Source organism: Drosophila pseudoobscura, chromosome X (genome assembly GCF_009870125.1).
Source record: "Drosophila pseudoobscura strain MV-25-SWS-2005 chromosome X, UCI_Dpse_MV25, whole genome shotgun sequence".
Lineage (NCBI taxonomy): Eukaryota > Metazoa > Arthropoda > Insecta > Diptera > Drosophilidae > Drosophila > Drosophila pseudoobscura.
Window position 1 is genome coordinate 43640271 of NC_046683.1, and position 25418 is coordinate 43665688.

At 51.3% G+C, this 25418-nt stretch overlaps 1 protein-coding gene and 1 non-coding gene across 19 annotated transcripts; both read left to right on the forward strand.

The window, feature by feature from the left end:
- Positions 1 to 25321, forward strand: skd (mediator complex subunit skuld). 18 transcript variants are annotated; one of them, XM_033384970.1, is made up of 14 exons: positions 1 to 239; positions 2530 to 3061; positions 5861 to 6176; positions 11247 to 11340; positions 11409 to 11492; positions 11753 to 12222; positions 12317 to 12965; positions 13478 to 13972; positions 15307 to 15487; positions 15607 to 16241; positions 16316 to 21131; positions 21197 to 21314; positions 21378 to 21493; positions 21559 to 25321. In XM_033384970.1, exons 2-14 carry the CDS (start codon positions 2993 to 2995, stop codon positions 21940 to 21942), a joined length of 8427 nt encoding a protein of 2808 aa, XP_033240861.1. In that variant the 5' UTR covers positions 1 to 239; positions 2530 to 2992; the 3' UTR covers positions 21943 to 25321. The 18 variants fall into 18 exon arrangements, with proteins under 18 accessions (XP_033240861.1, XP_033240859.1, XP_033240858.1 ...); XM_033384968.1 differs by having other exon boundaries at positions 1 to 235; XM_033384967.1 differs by having other exon boundaries at positions 1 to 197.
- LOC117185290 (small Cajal body-specific RNA PsiU6-40) lies at positions 11533 to 11676 on the forward strand. The gene has a single exon (XR_004470863.1). It is a non-coding gene; the product is annotated as a small Cajal body-specific RNA PsiU6-40 (non-coding RNA).
- Positions 25322 to 25418: the final 97 nt, after the last annotated feature.

The following is a 25418-nucleotide window of genomic DNA, read 5'->3' on the forward strand; positions in this document are numbered from 1 at the left end:
TCGTGCCAGCCCTAGTACTTTGCAGCCGTAGTATTTTTCCGTAACGCTCGACGGTCACACCGGCCAGTTTTTCCCTGATATTTTGTTGCAAAAATTTGTTACAAAAAATATCGATCGCAGATTTTTCCCGTGAGAAAGTGGCACAAAAATAAACGGAAAAAACCCAGAATAAAGCGATAAGAAATGTCTCCAAAAATGTACCCAGAAAAACAAAAAAAAAACCCGTTCGATGCCAGTGTGTAATGGAGAGAGACCGATTGCGTGTGTGTTTGGATGTGTGTGTGTGTGTTAGTGCGGTGGAGGGGATACCGCAGATAGCTGCGCTGCAACAAATTAAAATAAATAACAGTATCAAGTGCCGTTGCGTTCCACGGGGATTGTGAATGTGTTTTTTCCCGCAAAATGTTGCGGCATTTAAATGTTTCCTGCTGGTGAAGCGGCTAATAGTTTAATCGCTTAAGCGGTCGATTTGCCGCTGCAGAGGAAGGAAGACAGCGGCTGTTGTCTGCTTGTGTGTGTTCGTGGAGGTGGAGTAGGAGGTGATATTCAAAGGACCAAAAGGGAATGCCGCCTCCGCAGAGGCGCCCTGGAGGGGAATGCAACAACTGTAACATTTTTTTGTCTATTTTTTTTTTAGTATCCCCAAAGTCAAAAATCCGATGTGTACACACAGATTACTGCGAAGAAACAAGAGAAAACGGGGCGAAAAGAAAACTACGAAAGTGGTTGCTACTGCTGCTGCTCTGGCTATATGGATGTGTTGTGTGTTTTACTGTGTGTGTGTGAATGCGAGAGGAATGCTGTCTATGTATCACGTTTCGCACTGCGTGTGTGTGTGTGCAGTGTTGTATAGTGCATAAATTATGGAATCTGTCTTGATTTTTTGCTATAATCTTTAAACAAAAAAAGACAGTTTATTTTTTTTCATATAGGGTACACCTAGGACCCAATCGATCTGGTTGCATCCCCAACCAGCATTCGATAGTGTCGTCAGAGAGAGAGGCGATGCGATGCAAGATAGAGAGAGCCGCGCATTTAATAAACAGACGCCGCCATGCAAAACACATACTAGTGCAATAAAACTTGTTTGGACGCTCTCTCTCCCTCTCTGTGGTCTTTGCAAAAAGAGCAAAAGCCGCTATTCTCTGTTGCTCTGTCCGAGCGTGTGTGTGTGTGTGTGAGAGTGTTTGACAAATCTTCTTTAGCTGCTGCTGCTGCTGCTTCTCGCTACTCGCTGCTCACACAACTACTTCGAAGCAGTGGCAACAGCAAGCAGAGCCAGCGACAGAGGCACAGCTAGGCGAGCAAAATTTCCATTGTGTGTGGCAGAGTAGAAGCAGCAGCCCCGCGCAGCCATCAGCAGCAGCAGCCAACGGAACACGGTTGGTCTCGGGTCGGCCCGCAGTCGGTCTACAATTTTCTGACTCGTCATTTGTGTTGTGTGTTGTGCGAAACGCCAGCAAAAGGCGATTGCAAAGAGAGAGATGTGTGGTGTGGTGCACATATACGTTAAACGTTGAGTAATAATATTAAAAATAATGTGTGTTTTAAAATCGCAATCGCACTGGTTTTTTTTTCTTTTTTTTCGTGTATTTAGTGCAAAGCTGTGTACAAAAAAGTGCCAAGCAGTACGTTCCCAGTCCCTGTCTTTGCTGCTGCTTCTCTGTAAGAGTGCCTGTGTGTGTGTATTACTCATCTGCCTGCTGCTGCTCACCCTCCCTCCCTCCCCCCCGACTCCTCAAGCAGCCACAAATATTTACCGTATTCGAGAAATGCAGAGCGGCGATCGAAAAATCGAAATACCGAAAAAGTGTATACACAAAGTGCAGTGGAGGGAAGAGCAGAGCAGAGCAGACAAATGGCGACGCATTTAAAGAGTTATGGATGGTTGGTTGGGTGGGTGAATACGGTGGGGGGTGGGGTGGTTCAGGCAGCCAGAAGCCATGCATATGAGAAATTTTGAAAAAAAAAACTTGCCAGGTTTTTTTTTTTTTTAGTTTTTTGTCTACATCAACGATTAACGAAAAACCCAACGACTTTCATCGTCGCGAGTCGTGCGTCGGTGTAAGCGAGTGTGTGTGACTGTGTTTCTAGAAATATATATGTATGAAACTCGCTCTTTTAGTCGTCACGTCGCCGCTGCCGACTGCCTTGAAAAAAGTCACGCTCTCAGCACTGCTCTCTCTCTCTCTCTGAATGTGAGCAGCAGCGGAATGAATGGACAGACTAGCGAGAGAGCAATCGAATGAGAACGAACGTTCGTCGTCCACCCTTGTAATTGCCGTGTATCTGTGTGGCTCGGCTCTCCGGGCGAGTACATGTGTGAGTGAGGAAAGCAGCAGCCACAGTAGCAACAAATAAGCAGCAGCCAAAAGCCAAAATCAAAAACAATAAGAAAAGAAAAAGCACAAATTATTGTTCATTATTGTTGGGGGTGTATGTGTGTGAGTGTGTGGATGCAGTGTGTAGTGGAATACAACGGTAGATAATGGGTGCGTGGAAATCTAATAAATGCTTTTTATCTTCCAGAAATGTGCTGCAGTGTGTGTGTGTCATTGCCAAAGCAACAACGTTAACGTTTAAATAAATAATTGTGAAAGAAAAGCAGAGAACGAGAGGAAAATATAACTGAATATTTAACCAAAAAAGCAACAAATACAAAATACAAAAACGAATCAACAGCAATAACAACATCATAGAGGAGGAGGAGAAGGAGTGAAGTAGAAGAAGAAGAAGCAGTAAACCGTTCACTTTGTGTATCTCTGTGCGTCCCTGTCTCTCTTACTGTTCGTCTGCCTGCAGTGCCTCTATGTGTAGTTGTGTATGTGTGCATATTCTGTCGCAGCAGAATCAATAAAAAAGTAAAAAGTATACAAATTCAAAACGCAAATGTGCAAAATACCAGAGAGACAGTAGTAATCCATTACAAAATAAAACACACATTTGAGAAAATGAGGTGCTGCTGCCGTGGAAACAAGAAAAGCCAAGAACTATGACGCATCAAAACCATCAGACAAACGGCGCTAGTTTGGAGGATTGCCATACAAACTTTTATGCCCTGGTAAGTACCCATTTGTCCCACTGTGACGGAAAGATCTAGGTCAGTGCGAATTGTAGGGCCTTAGGAGCGGGGAGGGAACCACCCACACGGCGAGTGTTACGATCGTTTGGAAAACACTGCTGTCACTGCAGCAAAAGTGTGTCTGTGTGTGCGTGCGTGCGTGTGTGTGTGTAAAGGGGAAGTAGCTGCAGGAGGAGCGTGGCGTGGGAAGGAAGTGTAGCCGCTGTGAAAAAGAGCGTGAGAAGGAAGTAGATGCTTCTGGAGAGTGTGTGTGTGTGTGTGTGCGCGTTTGTGTGAAAAGGAAGTGTTGCTGCGAAGGAATAGACACAAAAGAGACAACTGCCGCCTCTCCCCATAACAGGTTCTCCAAGTAACAGAGGCAGCGACTCCGACTAGTTTGTTGGCCCCGCGATTGCTGCTGCTGCTGCTTTTCTTTTCTCTTTTTTTTTTTTTTTTTTGTTTCTTTAATGAATATCCCCCCGAAAGGCGGAATGAGAAGCGGAACGGAACGGACAACAAACGGTGACGACGTCAACGACAGTGCGTACAAGTCAACGTGCTCCACTCGCCGTTGCTATCTCCTCTCCCCCGCCACTGCCGCTGCCGCCGTCGCTGCCCTAAAGAGACTCGACGCCAACGAAATAACGAAACAATAACAAACGCGCCAAACTTTCTCTGAGAGAGATAGAGAGCAACGAGCGACAGAGATAGAGAGTGAGAGAGAGAGGGAGAGAGAACGAGCAGAAATCAGTTTGAACTTGAGAGGCACGCGCGCGTGAACAAACACAAGCAAAAAATATGTCGTGATAACAGCAGGAGAGCAGCATTCGCTCTCACTTATACACTTACATAGGGAGAGAGAGAGAGAGAGAGAGAGAGAGGCCAAGACTGAGAGAGCGCATGAATATTGCAAAGCGGTATGGTGAGGCAGAGACGCTGACGTAGACAGCAGGCAGAAACCTACATACAACTGTTGTTGGGGGCTCTGCCCCGAGACAATGTACGGGGGGGAATTCGCCAAAGAATCTCCGCGTACAAGTGCTATGGTCAAAATGCGATAGCGCTCGCCCCAAAAATAAAAGCCAATAAATAAAAGAACAAAACGAAAACGAAGCAAGAAAGCAGCGAGTGGCAGCACCAGCAGGCAGTCAGTCGGCAGGCAGGCAGGCAGACGAAATGAGAGCGAAAATGAAAACACAGCAATGCAAAAAGAAAAAGAAGCAAAAAACGGAAGAATGTGGAACATTTTTCGGTGGGCCGACGAGAGAGCTATGGCTATGGCTATGGCTATGGGCGAAGCAGTGTATGGCCCAAGCCCCAGAAGGTGCGGTGCGGCAGAGAGGATGGGGGCCGGCTCGTTCCGTTTCATTCGTGGTTTGGGGGAATACCTTTCGGTTGCTACTGTGTGTCTGTGTGCGTTTGTGTGTTGTCCGCTTGGCTGTGTCTGTGTCTGTGAGCGGTGCAGTTATTTATTTTGGCTCTATCTCGCTTGTGCACCCACGGGCCTGTCCGTCCATTGATTTGTGAACTGCTTGCAGCAGCAGGCGCGACCGCCGCCAAGCAGAGGAATCCGAATTCAAGCAGCCAGCAACTTGTTTCCAGCCAAAGACCCAACACAAAAACAAAAACAAAAAAAAATACTCAGCGGAAGCCGCCAATGACGACCCCAAGCCGAGACTTGGCCAGGCCCAAGCCACTAGCTTGCCATCCCCTTCCCCGTCCCCGTCCCCGTCCCTGTCCTTCTTCTTCTCGTTGCTCAAGTTTTTCTTGTCTTGCCTCTGACTCTGCCTCTGCCTCTGCTGTGGCTCTCTGCCTTTTTTTCGTGCTTTTGTTTTGAGTTTCGAGCAGATTCGAGCTTCGCTTTGGTCGTTTTCTTCTTTTGTTGCCGTTGGGGCCGCCGCCGCCAAGTGCAGCGCCGTGGAATTCGTGTGTGTGTGTGTGTGTGTGTGTGATCTGCGCGGCTGTGAAATACTGAGACTATGGGATGAGCATTTCTGTTTTATGCCCAGAACGAAGTATCTTCCAAACAGGAATGAAAATACCCTTGGGGAAACCATACTTTCGAGCCCCATCCCCACCAACCCACAGGTCAAATAAATGTTTATTAAAGTTCACAAGGGATTTCTGCTAAGAAGGAAATAAATGCCATGCCTAAACGATTTAATGAGAGGGAATTGCAGTGAAAACCGGGGGGGTTGGGGGTTGCACGGGGAAAAGTGCCAAATGCATGAATATCTTAAATTGAAACAGGTATTATTGTTTATTTGTAATTTGAAGTGGCCGAAGATCGATGGTATTTGGCATTATTGTGAAATTCCCCCCCCAAAGCTGGTTTAAAACTTGTACAAGTTCTGTACCAAGAAGATACCGACAAAAGGACATCCATTTAAGGGGAATTAACACGAATTTGATTGAGATTGAAATTTGTTTGCTTCGCTGACACGTCTGTAGGTCTGCGTCTGTTTATATTGTATTGTATCCACAGTTGTGAAAGTCGTGTTGCAGCTGCAATAACAAAGCTGAATCGTGGATTTATTACAAATACAGGGGCAGTAGTGGGGATGGCGCAGGCCTCGATAGATAGTGACGGAGGCGCCGGACACGGAGACGGACACTTTCCTGCGTAGATATCCGTATCGATTGGCAATATTACACAATTATTTGCTTTCGATTGGGGCTTATCAATGGCCGGCCCGACCCTAGCCGACCCGCCTTCAGAGGCAATCGTTTGGGGATCTGGACGGACAATCAATAAAAAAAGCGACGATAATTAATTGAAACATTAACTCTTCCTTTCAGACTGATTTATGTGGAATAAAATGGCGGAAGTTCGTCAATGGGGAACGGCCGAATGCGTCGAGCGATCCGTTGGCCGATCCCATACTGCGCTCCTACTCGCGATGCATCCAGGCGGACATGCTCTGTGTGTGGCGCCGGGTGCAGTCCCACAAGCCGGACAACACCGATCCGAATGCCTTAACCTTTGAGATTACCACATCGACCAAGGTCCACCCGCCCCTATCGCTGGCCGCCGCTAAGGAGCTGTGGATATTCTGGTACGGGGAGGAGCCCGATCTCAGTGACCTGGTCGACGCCGAATTGCTGAGAGTAGCGGGTAAGTTGATAAACGCTCAGCATTCCTGTTTTGATGGAGTGTATTATCTTTGGGATCCCTTTTTTATATGCACTCGTTCAGTCTCCTTCTCTCACACACACACACAAACACACGTGCAAGCGATGATGAATTGAATAAAAAGCTTCAAGGCCGCATCGCATGCACCGCAACAGCAACAACAGCAGCAGCACCAAAATGCATGCGTGTGTGTGTGTGTGTGTGTGTGTGACTCGGAATGAGAAAACTCAAAACATTCAAAACACAAACACAAATACAGGCACAAACACACGCGAGATATTTTCGATTGCCGCAGATGATTATTGTTCTCCTTTCGACGTCACTCACATGGTATGGTGGTGAGTTTGGCGTTGCCGTTGCCGTTGACGTTGGCGTCGACGTCAGCGTCTGTCAGCAACGGCAACAGCAACAAACGTCAATCGTAGGCGGCCGTCCCTCTTTCGCCCACTCACTGCCCCCTCCAGCCAAGACAAAGACGAGTGAAACGTCACCTGTCACTTGCAGTATTTTTGCGGTGCTCTCTCGCTCTCTTTCTTCTGCCAACTATGTATCTCGCTCTCTCTCTCTCTCTCCCTCTCTCTCTCTCTTGTCCACTCTTACGCTCTCTGGCGTAACTATGCAAAACGGCTGGCTCTCACTGGTTTTGGTTTTGGTTTTGGCTCTGGCTCTGGCTCTCTTTACTGGCTCCCCTACTTGTGGGCGGACTGGGAGGGTTTTTGGTTCTGTACACACGAACATCATGGCTGGCCTTCGGGCAGTGCGCGCGGCCATCATTCGGCACCATTCTTATCAGCTATTTGGTGTGGCTACTATTTATTCAATATTTTTGCTATTGCCACCATTATCTCTGACCACAAAAACTATGGTGTGGTGGTACTCGGAATTGGGTTTTGTTTTCTGTTCCGTTGGTCCGTTCGTCTCACGATGGGGCTGTGGGACTACGGCAAATTCCATAACCAGCGACCGACCCGACCCCCAGAACTAAACGCCGTAATCTGTGTACCTTGTTCGACTACGTCATTCTGCCGCGTCTCATTTACGTTTACCGTTAACCTGGCTCTCTGGCTGCGACGTCGGCGTCGTCTGCGTTCTGCCCTGGCCTCTGTCCGCTGCCTTGAGTTGAATGCACGCGACGTCGCTGCTCTGCTTGTCCCGTCTCTCGCTGATGAAATTATTGCCGCGGCCGCGTCGCTGCCTCGCTGCCTCGTTGCCTTTGTTTTTTGTGCTTTTGTCATTGTCGCCTGCTTCTCGTAATGACAAGGACATTGACTAATTGCATTGACATGACTTTGTCTCGCTCCTGCTGTTCCCGTTCACCCCTTGAGTTTGCTTGCCTTTGCATGTGTGTGTGTGTGTGTGTGTGTGTGTGTGCGAAATTTCATTTTCTTTTTATAGCCTTTTACTTTGCGGCCGCCACCGGACTGCCATAAACAACAAAACGGGCCGAGAAGCCGACACACGCATGAAAACGGTCTCTCTGTGTGCGAGAGAGTGTGTATTGTGTGCGTGTGAATGAAATTGTGACAGAAAGCGTGAGAGAGGGAGATGAGAGCGAGCGTCGCGGAGCGTCGCGTCGCGTCCCAATGCTGTTACTGTTGCTGTTGCTGTGGGTAGTAAGTAGCGCTGCTTTCAGGCTACATAGGTGAAAATGGCAACGCCGCAAATCTCAGCGAACCCAGGCACAGTGGACCTAAAATGTGAGGGAAAGGTTGTTTCTAGAAATTGTCAAGTTAAAATTGGTCATTAATGGCTACACCGCCAGGCAGTACAGTTTTACTTGTTAGAAAAACGCATTTGCTGTGCTTAAATTATAATTTTCGTATTTTATTCACACACAACCGGTATAATCTACTGCTTAAAGCTAGCCCACCATTCATGGAAAATCAAAGCATTCTTTTACGCAGAGCCTTGGCCACATTCCCAGGCAATCATCAGGGCTGTGCCTTTTTGTAGGTCTCTTCTTATGTTGGTCGCTTCCAACGACGTCATTAGAGTGTTGTAGCCGTAGACACGCCTACGCATCTCGGTGGCAGAGGCTGCCTACAATCTCCAACATGCGTCGGACTCTCCCTCTCCCTTCTCCCCCACCAGCTCTACTTGTTGTCATTGTATTTGTTGTTGTTGCATTCCTCATAGCATGTTTTTTTTACCTTAAACAGCTGTCACTTGGTTCGGTCTCTTACTGTGTGCGAGTGTGTGCGTGTGTGTGTGTGCGCTCCACAATTGGAGCCAATAATTACATACGTGCCACTCTCTCGTATGCTCTCTGTCTTTGACTGAGAGACTCTGTCGCTCTCCCGAGAGCTTAAACTGGTTTGGAAGCAAGCTTTAATTACACTGCGCTTTCTTGTTGTTGCAAAGTTTTGCATTCGTATGGAGGTTCTTCTACCTGCTTTTTTGTGTGTTTGATTCTGTCTTTGTTTTTGCCTTTTCGCATACTAAACAATTTTCATAATGCGCGCGCGGTTCTCGCAGCGGTAGCGGCAGCGCCAGCGCCAGCGGCAGCGGCAGATTATTGACCTTGATTTCAACATTTGTTGCTGCACGCAAATGAAATGCCAGCCTCGTCCCCGCCGCCCGATCTTTCCCCACATTTACCCCGTCAATTAAACATAACGGCTGTTGTGTGACATTCCATCCACCTGTAATTGAGTGAGAGGGTTCGTGAGTGGGATGGGGTGGGGGGTTTTGTTAACCTAAAATACCATTATTGTTGTGTTTTTTTCAAACCACAAACAACAAACAAGACAGCGATAGAGAGAGAGACAGGAGAGCGGAGAGCCTAGCTAGCGGCACTTTTGCTACAAACAACATTTCTCTCGCGCTCCGTCACTCTCCAACCACCAAATTATCGTTCGCTTGGCAGCAGATACATTTACTCTCTCTCTCTCCCACAAATACACTCGCTATAGTTTTCACTCTCTTTTTCTCTGACGCTCTCTCTGAGCGAGTCTTTCGGCAGCAACATGTGCACAAACCACACGTGCTAAAAAAAATACACCCACACACACACGCATACGCATACAATGCGAGAGATATGTATGTGGAATTTGCATTGAGCCGTCGTCGTCGGTTCGTCGCTTCGATTCCCGATTCCTGTTACAGCCGAAGATGCGTCGGCTGCAGCAGCTGTGCTTAAGAGGGAGTGCAGGCGGAGGGATGGTTTGCAGACGAAGCCGGACTTTCCGTTGCGGACGCTGGGGGGAGGGAGGAGCAGTGTCTGTGTGGACTTGTTGTTGCGTTTGGCGTTTTTTTGTGTGTGTTTATTTTTTGTTTGTCGTCCCGTTTTGTTCCATTTCGTTTCGTTTCGTTTCTTTTGCTTGTTTGCCGAGACCCGAAGCAGTGGCTAAGAGAGGCTGCACTGCTTGCGTGCTGTGTTGCCGTGCTGCCTACCCTAGTGGGCTTTTTGGGCGAGCTTTGAACTTTTGGCGTTTGGCCGATGGTCTGACCTCACAGCCGAGCCGAGTGCCGGCTTTGGGCGGCTGCTGGCTTGGCTGGCTGGTTGGTTGAGAGCGAAACGGCGGCGGGCGGAGGGAGGCAACAGGCAAACGGCCAACAGTTACACTTTTTCGCCAGACCAGACTCTCTCACGCACACACACACACACAAACATAATCGTACATTGCCCTCTCGCCTCTGTATGGCTCTGCGTGCGAGTGTGAGCTTTAGCCAAGCAAAAAACCCTACGCTGATCTCATTGAAAGAAGAGTAAACCTAACTCGCCCAAGAAATACATAGTATGCACACCAATACGACTACGAATACCAATGCAAACAAATATTGTAATCCGCAAAAGCAGTGACGCAGTGGCTTGTAAAGGCAGCAACAAAAGCAGCAGCCGTAGCCAATAGAAGAAAAACGAATAGGAAGACGCAACATTGTAAATCTGCTCAAATCGGCGCCGCTGCCTGCCTGCCTGGCTGCATTTGTGTTTTATTTTCTGTTTCCTCTTACTCGCTGCTCTGCTCTGCCTCCACTCTGTGGCTCTTTGGTCTGCTCTCCTCACTTTTTTTTATGTACTCTCACTCTCTCTCTCTCTCTCTCTGTCTCTCTCTCAATTTTGTTGCGTTTTGTTATTTATAATGTTGTTTACCTTTACGTAATTATCTTTGCAACATTTGTTGAGGCAGCAGACGCAAGCAGTGCCTCCTTGTAAGCGCCAGCAGAGGTGTTTGCGTGTGTGTGTGTGTGTGTGTGTAGGTGGTTCCTCTCTCCCTCTCTCTTCGCTTGTAGGCGGCGCGTTTGAGAGATGCTTGGAATTTTCCAAAAAATTTCTTGGCCCTTCTACACGGCGCTCTCTCGGTGTTTGTGTGTGTGTTCTCCCCTCCCCCTACAGCTGGCACTCTTTTGTTTCAAGGGTTTGCACTTCCGCCTTGGATTCATTCTCAAAGTGTCGTCTCCCTGTCCTTTCTTCCAGTGATTTAAACCTCCCTCCCCTCTTTCTTGCCATTAATTTTCCCTCCACTCTCTCTCTCTCTACACTTCCTTCTTCTCATGACGCTACCTCCCCTCCTCTACCTTCTCAAGTGTTTGAGTGTTTCCTCTTGTTCTTCTCACGTTTCTCTCTGGCAAATGTTGCATTTACATATTTCACTGTTTCACTGCTTGCACTGCTTCTTCTTTCTGATGTATCCAGTTCCCTCTCTCTTTCCTGCCCATTTGTCATTTGCGGCTCGACAAAACAAAAACAATGCAAAACCAAACAATAACAAAAATAAATTGCCTCAAAAGTGTTTTTCGAGGCGTGCGTTGCGTCGTTGACTTTTCCCCAGAAAGAGACAGACGATAGAGAGAGGAAGAGGGAGAGAGCGAGGGAGGCCAAAAGAGAGGGAAAGAGCGAGCTTCTATGGTTGTTTTTCGTTGTTCATTGTTGCGGGGTTTTTTTTTTGGGTATTTTTCCATAAGTTACATTGGAATAAACCCAAAAGTCGCAAGGCACCTTTTTGGGGCTGCTTTCGTCACTGGCACGGAATGGCCTCCCCGTTGCCACCGCTCAGCATCCACATGGAATCCACTGGCTAATTGCAACTCTTTTTTTTTTCTTCCTTGCAGCCAATCAAGCGCTTTGGAATGGCACCTGGAAGGGCGCGCTCACGTACGAGTGCCGCTCGCTGCTCTTCAAGGCGCTGCACAATCTGATGGAAAGGTAAGCGAAGATCGCGGTGGGAGAGAGAGGTGACGAGAAATATCTAACAATCACCCATTCCTTTGCAGATTCGTGCTCACCAAGGACATTGTGCGCTTCGGCAAATGGTTCGTGCAGCCCTGCACGTCGAGCGATCGTCTCTTTGGACGCAGGTGAGTGCCGTCGTTCCACTGAAGGCTCTTCTCTTCCCATTGTGGATGCAGGGACAAACGATGTGGCAACGCTGACAGCTTGGCCGTTTCACATTCCCCCCCGTCATCCTAGAGCAAGGACCTCAGGAACTCTGTGCAGTGGCATCCCAGTCTGTGGCACTGCATCGTTCTTCCTGCTACATTCGCCCCCCTCTGCCCCTCTCCCTGACCCTCTTCTGTGATGTCCTTGGCTAATCCTCGCTAATCGCGCTACTTTACAGCTCCCAGCATCTGTCCTTCTCCTTCACGTTCTTCGTGCACGGCGACACGGTGTGCGCCTCCATCGACCTGCGCGAGCACCCCGCCGTGCGGCCCCTGACCAAGGAGCATCTGGCCGAGGCGGCAGCAGCGTTTGCCGCAGCCAGCTCCAGCGGCCAGTCGGGCCTGGGATCGGGATCGGGATCGGGAGCAGGATCCAGCTCGGGAGCGGGACCGGGCCAGAGCCAGACACCGGATTCGAACGGAACCAGCGGAACGGAACCAAATGAGGGGGCCGAGGCGAAGGCCGCGCCGCCAGCGCATGCGCGCAAGGTAATGCTGGCCCCCTTCGGCATTGCGGCCATCCTCACGGGCAATAGCTACAGGGCCAACGACCCCGTGGCCGAGAAGATCCTCGAGGACTGGGCCTCGTTCTTCCCGCTGTGCAATAAGGACAACACGGACGTGCCCCCCGTCGTGGAGGTGGTGTCGGGTGAGTGTCCCCCTCCCCCCCGAAGAAGTGTGGAACTGCAACTCATTCCGCTCCTTTCTCCCATTTCCAATCCCATTTCCGTTTCCGTCTCCAGGTGGCCATAAGATGTACCATCCTACGAATTATGTACTAGTCACGGATCTGGACGACATGGAGCACCTGGAATTCGCGGAGCTGCAGAGGGCCAGTGCGGGTGTGGGGTCCGGGGCTGAGGCAGCTGCCCTCTCCTCGGCCTCCTGTCCTCCAGCTGCGTCTGCTTCTGCTTCTGCGGCCACGCCACCCGGTGCCTCCCAGGCCAAGGATGGCGGCGCCTCGCGGAAGGCTGTGCCCCAGGCCGTCAGCGCTCTGGAGCGCCTCTCCTTCCAGCCCTACTACGACCAACGCCCGACCTCGGGCTTCTCCTTCAACACCCACAATACTCATATACCTGCCGCGGCGGCCGTCGAGATGCCGGAGCGTGCGTGGCAGGACTGCGTCATGAATACCCTTCATGTGGAGGCGGCGGCGGCAGCAGCAGCAGCAGCGGCGGCGGCGGCAGCGGCGTCGGCGGCGGCATCAGGATCCGCAGCGTCTGCGACGTCAGGCGTTCCGGATGAGGACGAGCAGAACAAGCCTCCGGCGGACTCCAAGCAGCTGGTGCAGCAGCAGATCCAGCAGCAGCAGCAGCAACAGCAGCAGCAGCAGCGCCAGAAGCTGTGGAACTTTGTGGATCCCATGCAGAAGGCGCCCTGTATATGCACCAAGTAAGTCGCGATCCACAGAGAGAGCCGCACAGCAAGCAGATAACCGTTGAAATGGATGGAGAGGCCTCGCTCTCTCTTACTTTTGCTCTTACTCCTATTCCTACTCTCTCTCTCTCTCTCTCTCTCTGTCTCTCTGTATCTATCTATCTCTCTCTCTCGTATGCCCTGATTTAATCGATGTAACGGAGCACCCCGCTCCGTTCCGTTCCGTTCCGTTTCGCTCCCGCTTTGATGGCATGCCTTCCCCCACCCCCCCTAGCAAGCAGTGCGATCGCGATAGCTAACTGTTCCTTTATTTGTTTTTTTGTCGATATATATATATATATCTATATTATATATGCATGCGATAGGCGGTAGATCCCCCTTCTCCTCTCTTTCTTTTGTTTTTGTTTTTGTTTTTTTTGTTCTTTTGTTGTACTGTACCCAAATCACACAGCAGACAGCTTTTGGTCGCGAAACGGGGAAGGGAAACAAAAACAGTGTGTCTAAAACTTAAAACGAACAACTTTCAGCGCCCAATGCAGCAGCAGCAAGCGTCAGCAGCAGCAGCAGCAACAGTTTCTCTCTCAGCAGCCGCTGGGCTCTCCGTCACTGCGGGCTGCCGCAGGAACTGTCGGTGGCAGCAGCTCCAAGTCGTCCTTCCAGCATCATTACCAACAGCAGCGTCCCGGAACACCAGCCGCCGCAGCAGCAGCAGCGGCAGCCGCCTTGGCAGCAGCAGCGGCAGCAACGCATCATTCCAACAACAACAATACCACCACCACAACCACCTCTTCTTCTTCTGCTTCCACCACCAACACCACCAACACTTTAAACTCGAATTTGAATTTGAATTTGAATTTGAATTCGAACTCGAACTCGAACTCGAACTCTTCCTCTGCCCCAAGGCGCCACAATGTGCCGTTCCACAAGCGTTTACTCAATACGCTGACGCAGTCGTCGTCGTCCTCGGCCGTCGTCGCCGCCAGGTACAAGGCGGCAACAGACACCAATACACCAAAAGCAAGGTTTGTGTTGTTGCTGTGTGTGTGTGTGCGAGCGAGCGAGTGTTTGTGTGCGTGCGTGCGTGTGCGTGTGCGTGTGTGTGTGGAGAGCCAGTGCTGGCTAGCGTTTTTTAGTAACCGCTATAAAGCTTCTCCTCTTCCGTTCTCCTTCTCTAACCCACTCTTCTCTCTGTCTGTCTTCCTTCTCTCTGTCTCTCTCTCTCTCTCTCTCTCTGTCTGTCTCTCTCTCACACACAACACGCTCCGCTCTGTTTAACCCTATACTTTTTTTATTGTTTCTTTTATTGTTGGTTGGTTGCAAGATTTGAGCATTATTTCTCCTTCCACCTTTGCTGCCTCTTAAATAATTAACAAATTAAAAACCACACACGACACACACACACACACACACACACACGACACTCACACCCAACCCCACAACACCACGAATCATTTTGCCATTTTGCATTAACAAGTGCTAGTTCTAGTTTTTCACTATTTCACTTTTTCACTTTGTTTTCGGTTCGGTGAATGGTATTTTGCAACACTAAAAAATCGAAAAACATGTCTTGAAAGTGTTTGGGCGACTGTTTTATTCCGTTTCCGGTGAATGGTATTTTCCAACACTAAAAAATAAGAGAACACTGCTTGACAGTGTCAAAATTGTGCAACACTAAAAAGGCGCAAAACTGCTTGACAGTGTCAACCGATGAGACACTGCTTGACAGCCCAGAGGGGTGAAAATGGTGAATGGTACTTCGCAACACTCAAAAGCCATGATCAACACTGTTTTGACCTCACGACAGACCCGTGGCCAATGATGCGATATGTGATGATTATTCTTTCATTTTTCCTTTAACCATATCCTTAGTTTATTGGCTACACCCCGCTGCCACCCACCCACCAACCACCCACCCACTTGCATTTGCCATCTTTCGAATGAACTTCAATTCGAATTACTTTGTTTTTTTTTGGTTGGTTTTTGGTTTTGGTGCATTCTGCATGACATAGAGGCTCGTTTACGCTCGTTATCCTGGCAGCAGGATGCCCAGATGTTTCTTTTTTGGTTTCGCTGTAAATAACATTTTATAGATTATAGACATTATATTTTATATTGGATATAGCACATGTAAACCTAGAGAACTGGTTGATTAGAGATCCCCCTAACCGCCTTGGATGTGGTTTTATTTTGTATACTTTTGCCTAACGATGTTTTGCATACTCGTCCACTAATCAGTACTTACGCCATGGCTAGCTTAGCCCCATAGCTTGAGCGTTGTACATAACCCCCGAGAGACGGCTCCAGACGGCATCCCTGCTAACCAGACTCCCACTCTGCTCTCTCTCTCTCTCGACAGACACCTGTGCAGCACGCCGCACGGCACTCCGCATGGCGGCGCCTCCACGTACTCACGCAACTCCCTGGGCGGCGACTCGTCGCTGCCGGTGGCCTCCGTGGGATCGCCCGCCACGCCGGCGCCCTCGCCCCATCCGAACTCGGCGCACTCGCAGCCCACGTCCGTGCCGCCCGCAGAGCAAGTGAGTGCAAGTGACGACCCAAAAAATGCAGAAGCACAGCTACCCCCTCCCCCCCGCCTGGCTGCCCTACTAACCCCCGAAAATCCACTCTGCTTTCTACCACCCGATCCTCGTGACAGCTTCTCAACATGAGCCCCCATGCGCCCACGTCCGTTTCGAATCTGCAGCAGCCGCCGACGCCCATCGACCACCTGCTGGACAAGAACACGCCCGCGCCGACGCCCACGGACCAGCACGACAACAAGAGCATCACCGCCTCGCCGTATGTCCACCAGACGCCCAGCGTGGAGCCGCCCTCCTACACGGACCATGCGGCAGGCGGTGGGGCGTCGCAGTCCCTCACCGGGCCCGGCAGCGTGCCGCCCCAGCAGCAGCAGCAGCAGCCACCGACGCCCACGGCGGGCGGCACTCTGACGACGAGCGGGGCCAACGCATCCGCCGCAGGAGCCGCCTCGGGGACGGCCGGAACACCGGGTGGAGCGGCCTCCACGACGACGACGACGACGGCGCAGTGCGGCACCATCAGCGTGAAGAAGCTGGAGATGCAGCAACAGACGCCGGCCGCCCATCAGATACCAATCAAGCCAGAGCCCGGCACGGTGCGGGGGACCACGGTGACGTCCACCACGGACGCCATCAACAACCTGCTGAGCCTGTACAAGCCGCCGAAGCTGAAGCTCAAGGACCCGGACAGCTTCTACGACGACGAGTGGCTCAAGGAGGTCATCTACGACTTTCAATTCCAGGAGAACTGGTGAGTGGCGGAGAGCATGTGATCCCTAATACGTTTTCGATTGCTAAACATTGGATTTTCTGTGCTTCTTTCAGGGACTACCTAACCGTGAAGCGGCCAAAGATGGAGGAGGCGTCCAAGCAGAAGAGGACGCGGTACGCCAAGAACCTCTACGAGGGCCACACGCACGTCAAACCGCTCATGCCCTCGCCCGGAGCGGTCTACGGCTCGCAGCTGCTCTCCCTGGACGTCCAGGCAGCGGCCAGCGGAGGCGCAGGCGGTGGAGGGGCAGCGGGAAGCAGTTCTAGCGGTGGCCTCGTGGGCATCGTGAACAGCACGGCCAACGGCAGCGATGCGGAGGCCGAGGGCAGCAGCTTCTTCCACGGACTGGACATCAAAACAGAGCCGGGACTCCACTCGCCGTCGTGCAAGGAGACAAAGTCATCGTCGGGCGGCACCACAGGCGCCAGCAGCGGCGGCGGAGGGAATCTCTTCACCGCCGAGGGCCTCAATCCCTCGCTGAACGACCTGGAGCAGCTGTTCGAGACGAGCTCCAACGACGAGTGCAGCAGCGTGCAGATCCACACGCCGCCCGACTCCAACAATCCCTCGAACGGCGGCTGCAGCGCCGTGACCAACACCATCGACGAGCTCAAGCGGAGCACAGCGGTGGCCAGTGCTGTGGTGGCAGCCGCAGCGGCGGCCGCGGCTGTGGCCAGCTCTGGGGCTGGGAACATCCAGGCGGAGGATCTCACCAAGATGTTTCCCACGCCGCCCTCCCACGAGCAGCAGCACCCGAACTCCAGTCCCTGCCAGACGGACGTGGTGATGACGGATCTCAGTGTGGACACCAGCAGTATTATGGCAGTGGCTCCCCCCATTCAGGTGCCGGCGGCGGTCATTGCGGCCGCTGCCGCTGCCGCATCCGCCTCTGCCTCTGTGACGACGGTGTCCGCCGTGGTGGCCCTGGGCACGCAATCGAGCCTGAAGCTGCTCAAGCAGGAGTACAACGTGGAGCTGGGCAGCCCCCTGGAGGAGCCCATCGACGACTGGAACTACGTGTACCGGCCGCCGCAGCAGGAGAAGTTCGTGGGCTCCTCGCGCTACGCCCCGCTCACGAACCTGCCCAGCCAGACGCTGCCGAGCATCAGCATGCCCACGAACTGCTACTACAAGCCCACGTGGAGCACCCACAAGTCGCGGGCGGCCACCATGGCGAAGGTAGCCGCCGCCCAGCAGCAGAAGCACCAGAAGCACCAGGCCCTCCAGCAGTGCATCCAGCTGCACCAGCAGAAGCTCCAGCAGCTGCAGCATCAGCACCAGCAGCAGCAGCAGGCGGCGGCGGCCAGTCATGCGCACCAGAGGCACCAGCAGCTGCACGAACTGCTGTCGGCGGCGCCCAGGACCCCGCAAACGGCCATGCCCTCGCCCTCCACCGTGCCCCAGCCGCTGAGCAGCGGCGGCAGCCAATTGCTGCTGAATCAGCTGAACTGCCCCCAGGCGCCGCCCGGCAGCTCCATGCAACAGCTGATGCAGCGGGCGGGCATGTCGCCCATCTCCCCGGGACCCGGCGGCGTCGGGGTGCCCTTCCCCCGCAACAGTCCCATGCTGCGGCAGACGCCCACCCATCCGCCGCCCCCGTATCCGTACGACCTGGGCGTGGCTAGTCCGGCGACATCCACCTCCTCGTACTTGAACCGGCAGCTCCACTCGCAGGAGGCGCAGCCGCATCCGCACACGCCGCAGAGCATGCACCACATACAGTCGGGCATGCACGGCCTTGGATCGGGGCCAGGAGGATCGGGCCACCACCACCTGGGCAACATGATGCCCTACACTGGCGATGCGGGCATTGCCAGTGGGCCAGCATCGGCGGTGGCGGTGCCCTCCGGGCTGCTGCAGGAGCTGCCCGAGGTCAACTCGGTGCTGGTCAACATCCTGCTGTACGACACGGCGCTGAACGTGTTCCGCGACCACAACTTCGACAGCAGCAGCGTGTGCGTGTGCAATGCGGACACCCAGAAGATCGGGAACATACGCGGAGCCGACTCCGGGGTGTACGTCCCGCTGCCGGGCGTCAGCTTCAATCCGTTCCCCGCACATTCCGCCAATGCGGCGGCCACGGCCGGCCAGAGGCTGCTCAACGGGCCCAGCTCCTCGTCCTCATCGGCCGCCTCGTTTGGCGGCGGCCTGAGGATGATCAGTGCCTTTGGAGGGTCGCCCGCCTCCTCGTCGATGCCCGGAGCTGGCTCCGGACACGGCCACGGGCCCAATGGCGGCTCCAACTCCTCCTCCTGCACGCCGCCGAGCAGCAATCCGCACATCACCGGCTACGTGGACGACGATCCCGTCGAGTGCACCTGCGGCTTCAGTGCCGTCGTCAATCGCAGGCTCTCGCACCGCGCAGGACTCTTCTACGAGGACGAGGTGGAGATCACGGGCAAAGCCGACGATCCGGGCCGGAATAAGCAGCCCTCGCTGCTCAGCCTCATCCAGAGCCTGTGCCGCAAGAACCAGGCCAAGGCGGCGTCCGGGCCCGGCGGCGACACCAGCAGCTCTTCCGCTCTGGAGAAGGTCACGGGAGCAGCGGCCAGCGCCGGGCAGCTGGAGCATCTCGCCCATGCCATCTTCGACCTGCTGCTGGACCAGTGCTCCATCATCCAGACATCCAGCAGCTCCGTGCACCGCGCCCTGCAGTCCCACCGCCGACGCATGTCCCGGCAGCGACGCCTCTTCGGCACTGGCGGCGCCCCGGCCGCCTCGATGGCCTCCATCGCCAATGTCCTCGAGTTCATGGATGCCCACGATGTGATCAGCCTGGCGCTGGAGCAGGCCCGCATGGCCTTCGAGCACCAGCGCATGGACAACATGCTGGAGTTCCACGGAAACTCGAGCCAGCAGCTCACCGCCTTCCACGCCCATCCGCCCGCTCTGCGCCAGAAGCTGTCGATCCTCGGCAGCGGCTGCCTCACGGTCCACAAGTGGCCGTACCTGCCCGTGGGCTTCACGCGCAGCAACAAGGAGATCGTGCGCACCATGAACTCCATCCAGCCCATGCTGCAGAACGCCTTCCACTGCAAGTCTCGCGGCGGGGCCGCAGGCTCCAAGGACGCCAGCTCCTACAACACGGTCAGCGGGCCGCTCACGTGGCGCCAGTTCCACCGCCTGGCGGGCCGTGCCTCCGGCCAGTGCGAGCCGCAGCCCATACCCTCGGTGGTGGTGGGCTACGAGAAGGACTGGATTTCGGTGGCCCCGCACTCGATCCACTACTGGGACAAGTTCCTCCTGGAGCCGTACTCCTATGCCCGGGACGTGGTCTATGTGGTGGTGTGTCCGGACAACGAGCACGTGGCGGGCTGCACGCGCAGCTACTTCCGGGAGCTGAGCAGCACCTACGAGATGTGCAAGCTGGGCCGGCACACCCCGATCCGCGGCTGGGAGGGCATACTCCAGGTGGCCGCCAGCCGCAATGTGCCGCCAGAGCGAGAGCAGACGCCGCTGGACGATTGGCTGCGGACCCTCGATCATCCGCTGGCCGAGCAGATCCGCCGCTATGCGGTGGCCTTCCTCCACCAGCTGGCGCCGTACCTCAGTCGCGTGCCTGGCGACAAGACGCTGCTCAATCCGCCCGACGGCAGTGCCAGCGGAGGCAGCTCTTCGAAAGGCGGCCACCACTCCGGCGGCTCTGGAACGGATCCACTGCACAACGATCCCATCAAGCAGGAGCCGGGCACAGAGACGCCGCTGTCGGCAGCCCCGACTTTGGACAGCAGCAGCAGCAGCAGCAACAACAACAACCAACAGGACAGCAAGGACGGCGTCAAGGGGAGCGCCGGTGGCGACACCAAGCCAGCCCTGATACTGGGCGATCCCCTGGGCGTGGGCGAGACGCTGGAGGACATCAATCCAGCAGCCATCGTCCTGTACGTGGTCAACCCCTTCACCTTCGCCTCGGACAGCTGCGAGCTGGAGCGCCTCGCTCTGATCGCGCTGCTCCGATGCTACGCGGAGCTGCTGAAGGCCGTGCCGGACTCGGTGCGCGCCCAGATGAACATCCAGATCATATCGCTGGAAGCGGTGATGGAGCTGGGACCGTGCGGCAACCGCAAACGCTTCTCGGACGAGATCAAGTGCCTGGCGCTGAACATATTCTCGCAGTGCCGGCGACATCTGGTCCATGCGCAGTCGGTGAAGAGCCTCACGGGCTTCGGCACGGCCGCCAACATGGAGGCCTTCCTCAAGACCAAGGACGAACCGAACCGGCGGGCCTACAAGATGTACACCGCCCCCTTTGTGCTGGCCCCCATGTACGAGCGGACGGACAAGACGGACTTCTCGCGCTCGGCGGGGAGCATGCACGGCCAGAACGAGCACCGCTACTCGGTGATGTACTGCAACTATTGCCTCAGCGAGGACCAGGCCTGGCTGCTGGCCACCGCCACCGACGAGCGCGGCGAGCTGCTCGAGAAGGTGTGCATCAACATCGACGTGCCGAATCGCGCCCGTCGCCGCAAGGCACCCGCCCGCTATGTGGCCCTCAAGAAGCTGATGGACTTCGTCATGGGCATCATCTCGCAGACGTCGCAGATGTGGCGTCTGGTCATCGGGCGCATTGGCCGCATCGGCCACAGCGAGCTCAAGTCGTGGAGCTATCTGCTCAGCAAGCAGCAGCTGCAGAAGGCCTCCAAGCAGTTCAAGGACATGTGCAAGCAGTGCACCCTCATGTATCCGCCCACCATCCTGAGCGCCTGCCTCGTCACCCTCGAGCCGGACGCCAAGCTGCGCGTGATGCCCGACCAGTTTACGCCCGACGAACGCTTCTCCCAGATCTCGATGCAGAATCCGCTCTCCACGCCGCAGGATGTGACCTGTACCCACATTCTGGTCTTTCCCACGAGTGCTGTCTGTGCGGTGAGTCCTCTGAGATGGGTTTTCCCTCGAGGATCGTTGCTAATCGATTTTTTTTCCTTGTGCAGCCCTTTACCCGCCAGTTCCAGAACGAGCCCCAGGTGGATGATGACTTTCTCACCTTCGAAGAGGAGGGAAACGAGGACTTCAGCGATGCGGATATCGGGGAACTCTTCTGGGGAGACAGTGAGTCGATGCTCTCCGCCAATCTGCTGCCGATTCTAATGCCTATTCCTCTTCCCGTTGTAGCACACATGGATCGCGTGTCGAATCACGGCAGTCCGGGGCGCATGGAGGACAATCGTAGCTGGCAGAGCGCCGGTGGCAACAATTTCAAGTGCACCCCGCCCCAGGAAGTGGAGGAGGTAAGGCATACCCTTTAGCTGGCCTCGGATGGATCTCTAAAGCCCGTTTCTTCGATCGTTTTCAGGTGGGATCCCTCAATCAGCAGCCCATATCGGTGGGCTATATGGTCTCAACGGCACCGACGGGCCGCATGCCCGCCTGGTTTTGGTCCGCGTGTCCGCATTTGGAGGAAGTGTGTCCGGTCTTCCTGAAAACCGCACTCCATCTGCATGTGCCGAACATCCAGATAGCCGACGATATTCTCAACTCTACGAATGCCCATCAGTCGGCGAATGACCATCCGCTGGACTCCAGCCTGACGGCGGACGTGCTCCGCTTCGTGCTGGAGGGATACAACGCCCTCTCCTGGCTGGCCCTCGACTCCAACACGCACGACCGTCTCTCCTGTCTGCCCATCAATGTGCAGACGCTAATGGATCTGTACTATCTGACGGCAGCTATAGCCTAAGGACCTCAATCAAAGACCGAAAGACCGAAAGACCATTTCACAATCTTCAATTAAACGCAGTCGCATGCTTCCGTTTGCTATACTTCCACTAGCTATACATACTCCGTATAAACCACAAAAGCTCCACAACAACTCCACAAAAACTCCAAAACGAAGTCCAGCTCCAAACCACAAAAAGGAAACAAAACAATCGAAGTTAACAGAATCAAACAGCAAGAAAGAAGCAGAAACAGCAACAGCAACAGAGCAACCATTAGCCGTAGATGAAATTAGACACAGAAGATGAAGAAAACAGAAATAAAAGTTGAAGCAACCAGCAACAGCAGCGCACAGATTACTTAGCATTACTTAACCGGAGGGCCTTGTAACACACAGAAAGATAGAGACACACAGAGAGAGAGAGATAGAGAGAGAGAGAGAGAGCAGCAGTAGCAGCTGTAGCAGATAGGAGATAGAAGATAGATAGAGGATAGGAGGATAGGAGGAGTAGAGTTTACCCATAAGTCTTGAACAGCAACAGCATTACTATTTATTAAACTATCGAGAATTGTCATGTGTAAAGTTTAAAGAGTGTAGACAAGTGTAGACAAGTGGAGTGTCTGTCGTTTGCAAGATTGTTTTTTTTTTTTTTTGTTTTTTTAACACCTATATTATTTTTTATACATATACATAGGCCTGGGCGTTCGATTAGTGTTTAATATTTATAAATATACAAGAAGGAACGTATTTGATGGAGTGGGAGGATGAGCAGAGGAGCAGATGAATGATCGAGGAGCAAACAACAGCCACCACACACACACACACACACAGACAGACACACACACGTAGGCATATATTATACATACACATAGAGCATATAAAATACGCAAAAGGACGAGAGAGGATCGGGTCGGATCGGATCGAAGGAGAGCATGTTTAGGATTAAGTAACCAGTTTGTACATATTTACAACAAAACCGATTCAAAAACCAACAACCAACAACAGCAACAACAACAACAAGCAGCAACAAAGCAAAGCAAAGCAAAAAAAAAGCGAAAAAGAAACGTGTAATTATACAAATACTAGGATTAGTTTACAACAAATTGGATGGAGTGCAGAGGAGCAGTCGGAGGAGTCGTTTAAGTCTAATTAAATTAAATTAATAAATTGTGTAAATTTTTTTGTGCGAAGTGAGCATTAGTTTAAATTTAAATTATACAACAACAACAAACAAAAAAAAAAGAGGAAACATCCAAAACAAAACCCCATCCCAAAACCAGAAACATATAAACGGTATACTGTAAAATTGCATATATATAACACTATATATATATACTATATATATCTGGACGCCAAGCGCAGATCGGAGAGAGATCGAGAGAGAGAGAGAGAGATAGAGAGAGGAGTAGCATGTAGAGTTAGATGATGAGCGTTAGGATCAGTTATTTTTTTATTTTTTTTGAATTTTTTGTGTATTCTGTTTCGTCTGTATTCGTCGTACTGTACTATATTCGTGTAATCCCTAGGGCGATTCTTTTACTTCCCCCTGCATCCCCCCAACGCCCCACACACCCACTCACATAGCCAATTGTCAAATAATGGAAATACTTAAAAGAAAATGTGTACAAATTAATATATAATGCCTGTAAACAAAACGAAAACGAAAACAAAAACAAAAAGGATAGCTTTCTACAACACCAACACTCACCAACAACAACAACAACAACAACAAGAAAAAACACACCACAAAATTGATTTTGCACGTTGAAACGATTTTCGCTAGGCTTAGGTTTAAAAGTAATGAGAAAAAAAAACAAAACATAAACAAAAAACAATTATTAAACAATGAAATTATATTTTTACCTGTGTATTTTAATTAGCATAAATTGTATAAACAAGAAAGTACGATTACAAAGACGGTTTTCTAGTAATTATCACACACCAACAACAACAAAAACAACACCAACAACATCCTCTCCCCCGCCTAACTCCTAAAACCACAAACACACACACACACACATGCATATCTTTTAAGTAGTTTGGTTTTTCATTTAGTATTCTATTCTATTCTACTATTTTTTTTTTTGTGTAATAAACAACAAACATATTTGCAAACAGTTTTTGATTTGTGATTTTTTATTTTCCTGCGCTCTTGAAAACCAACGCCCCTCCCCCCATATCCATATCCTCCGCAAAAGCATTATCACACGCTGCTGTACATAAGAAAACGCCTAAACAATCACTGATTGATGTGATTGCGCTTAAAGAGTTTTTTCCTAGCTAAGGTTTCAGTTGAGTTGCCGCCAAAAAAAACCAAAACCAAAAACAAAACACTCTCGATTATTTCCCCGGTTGGAATATTCTGGGGGCCGCCAATAAAGAGCAAATAATTAATAGCAATAAAAGGGTGTAAAGCACAAGAAAAACAAAAATAGAGATTTACATATATATATATACATATATATTGTATGTTCAAGAAGGAGGGAGGGAAGGCAGCAAGCAAAGATAGAGAGAACCCCGCAACAATTGACAACAAGCATTCATAGCAAAGAAAAGAAAAACTTAAATAAAATATATATACATATATAATGATTAAAAACCAAAAACATGGTGGGAACAGATTTTTTTAATAAGCCAACTCGATTTACGAGCTGAAAATTTTCTAAAATTAAAGACACTAGCCCTAAAGGAAAACAAAAAAAAAACAACAACAACAAAAACTAAACCAAAAAAACTGCATAAGTAAAACCAATTAATGTCCGTGCGGTTTAGGACTAGCAGACAACAACAAAACAAACAAACAAAAAAAAAAGAAAAGAAAAGAAAAAAAGAAAAAGTTATATACACGAGATGTTCATTGTAAAGTTAGTTAAGGGCTTGATAACTAGAAAATAAGTCAGATAGAGAGAGAGAGAGTGGAGGAGGAGGATTCGAACAAATACTAAGTGCATTAAGCGTTGGAGGGGAAGGCAAAGAAAACCATTTACTAGCCTAAAAGTATTCAATTATTAAGTGAACTTAGTTGGAGAGCCTAAAAGATGAAGTGGTTTTGATGGATGGCACGGATGAAGTAGACAACACACCCCCGAAGATGCAATTGTTTCTAAAACAAAACACACACAAAAAAAGGGTGTCATGTTACACACACGGACACACACACACACACACACACACTATATATAGTATATATATATGTACACAACACACCTAAATTAGGATCGGAATGAGAACATGATTGTCAAAATCTAGCTACAGAATTGCATATTATATACATACATATATATACATATACAAGTACACTTTATATATATTGGGCAAAAACAAAATGTTGTTGTAGTGCAATTACAATTAAGTTTTGTTTTGCCACCAATCCAGAGTAAAACCAACAAAAAACCAAAAAATAAAAAAAAAACAAGAAACAAGAAAACCAACCAAACCGCATATATAACATATATGTATATGTATAGCAAAGGTCAAAAGTGGGTCAAGATTTTTAA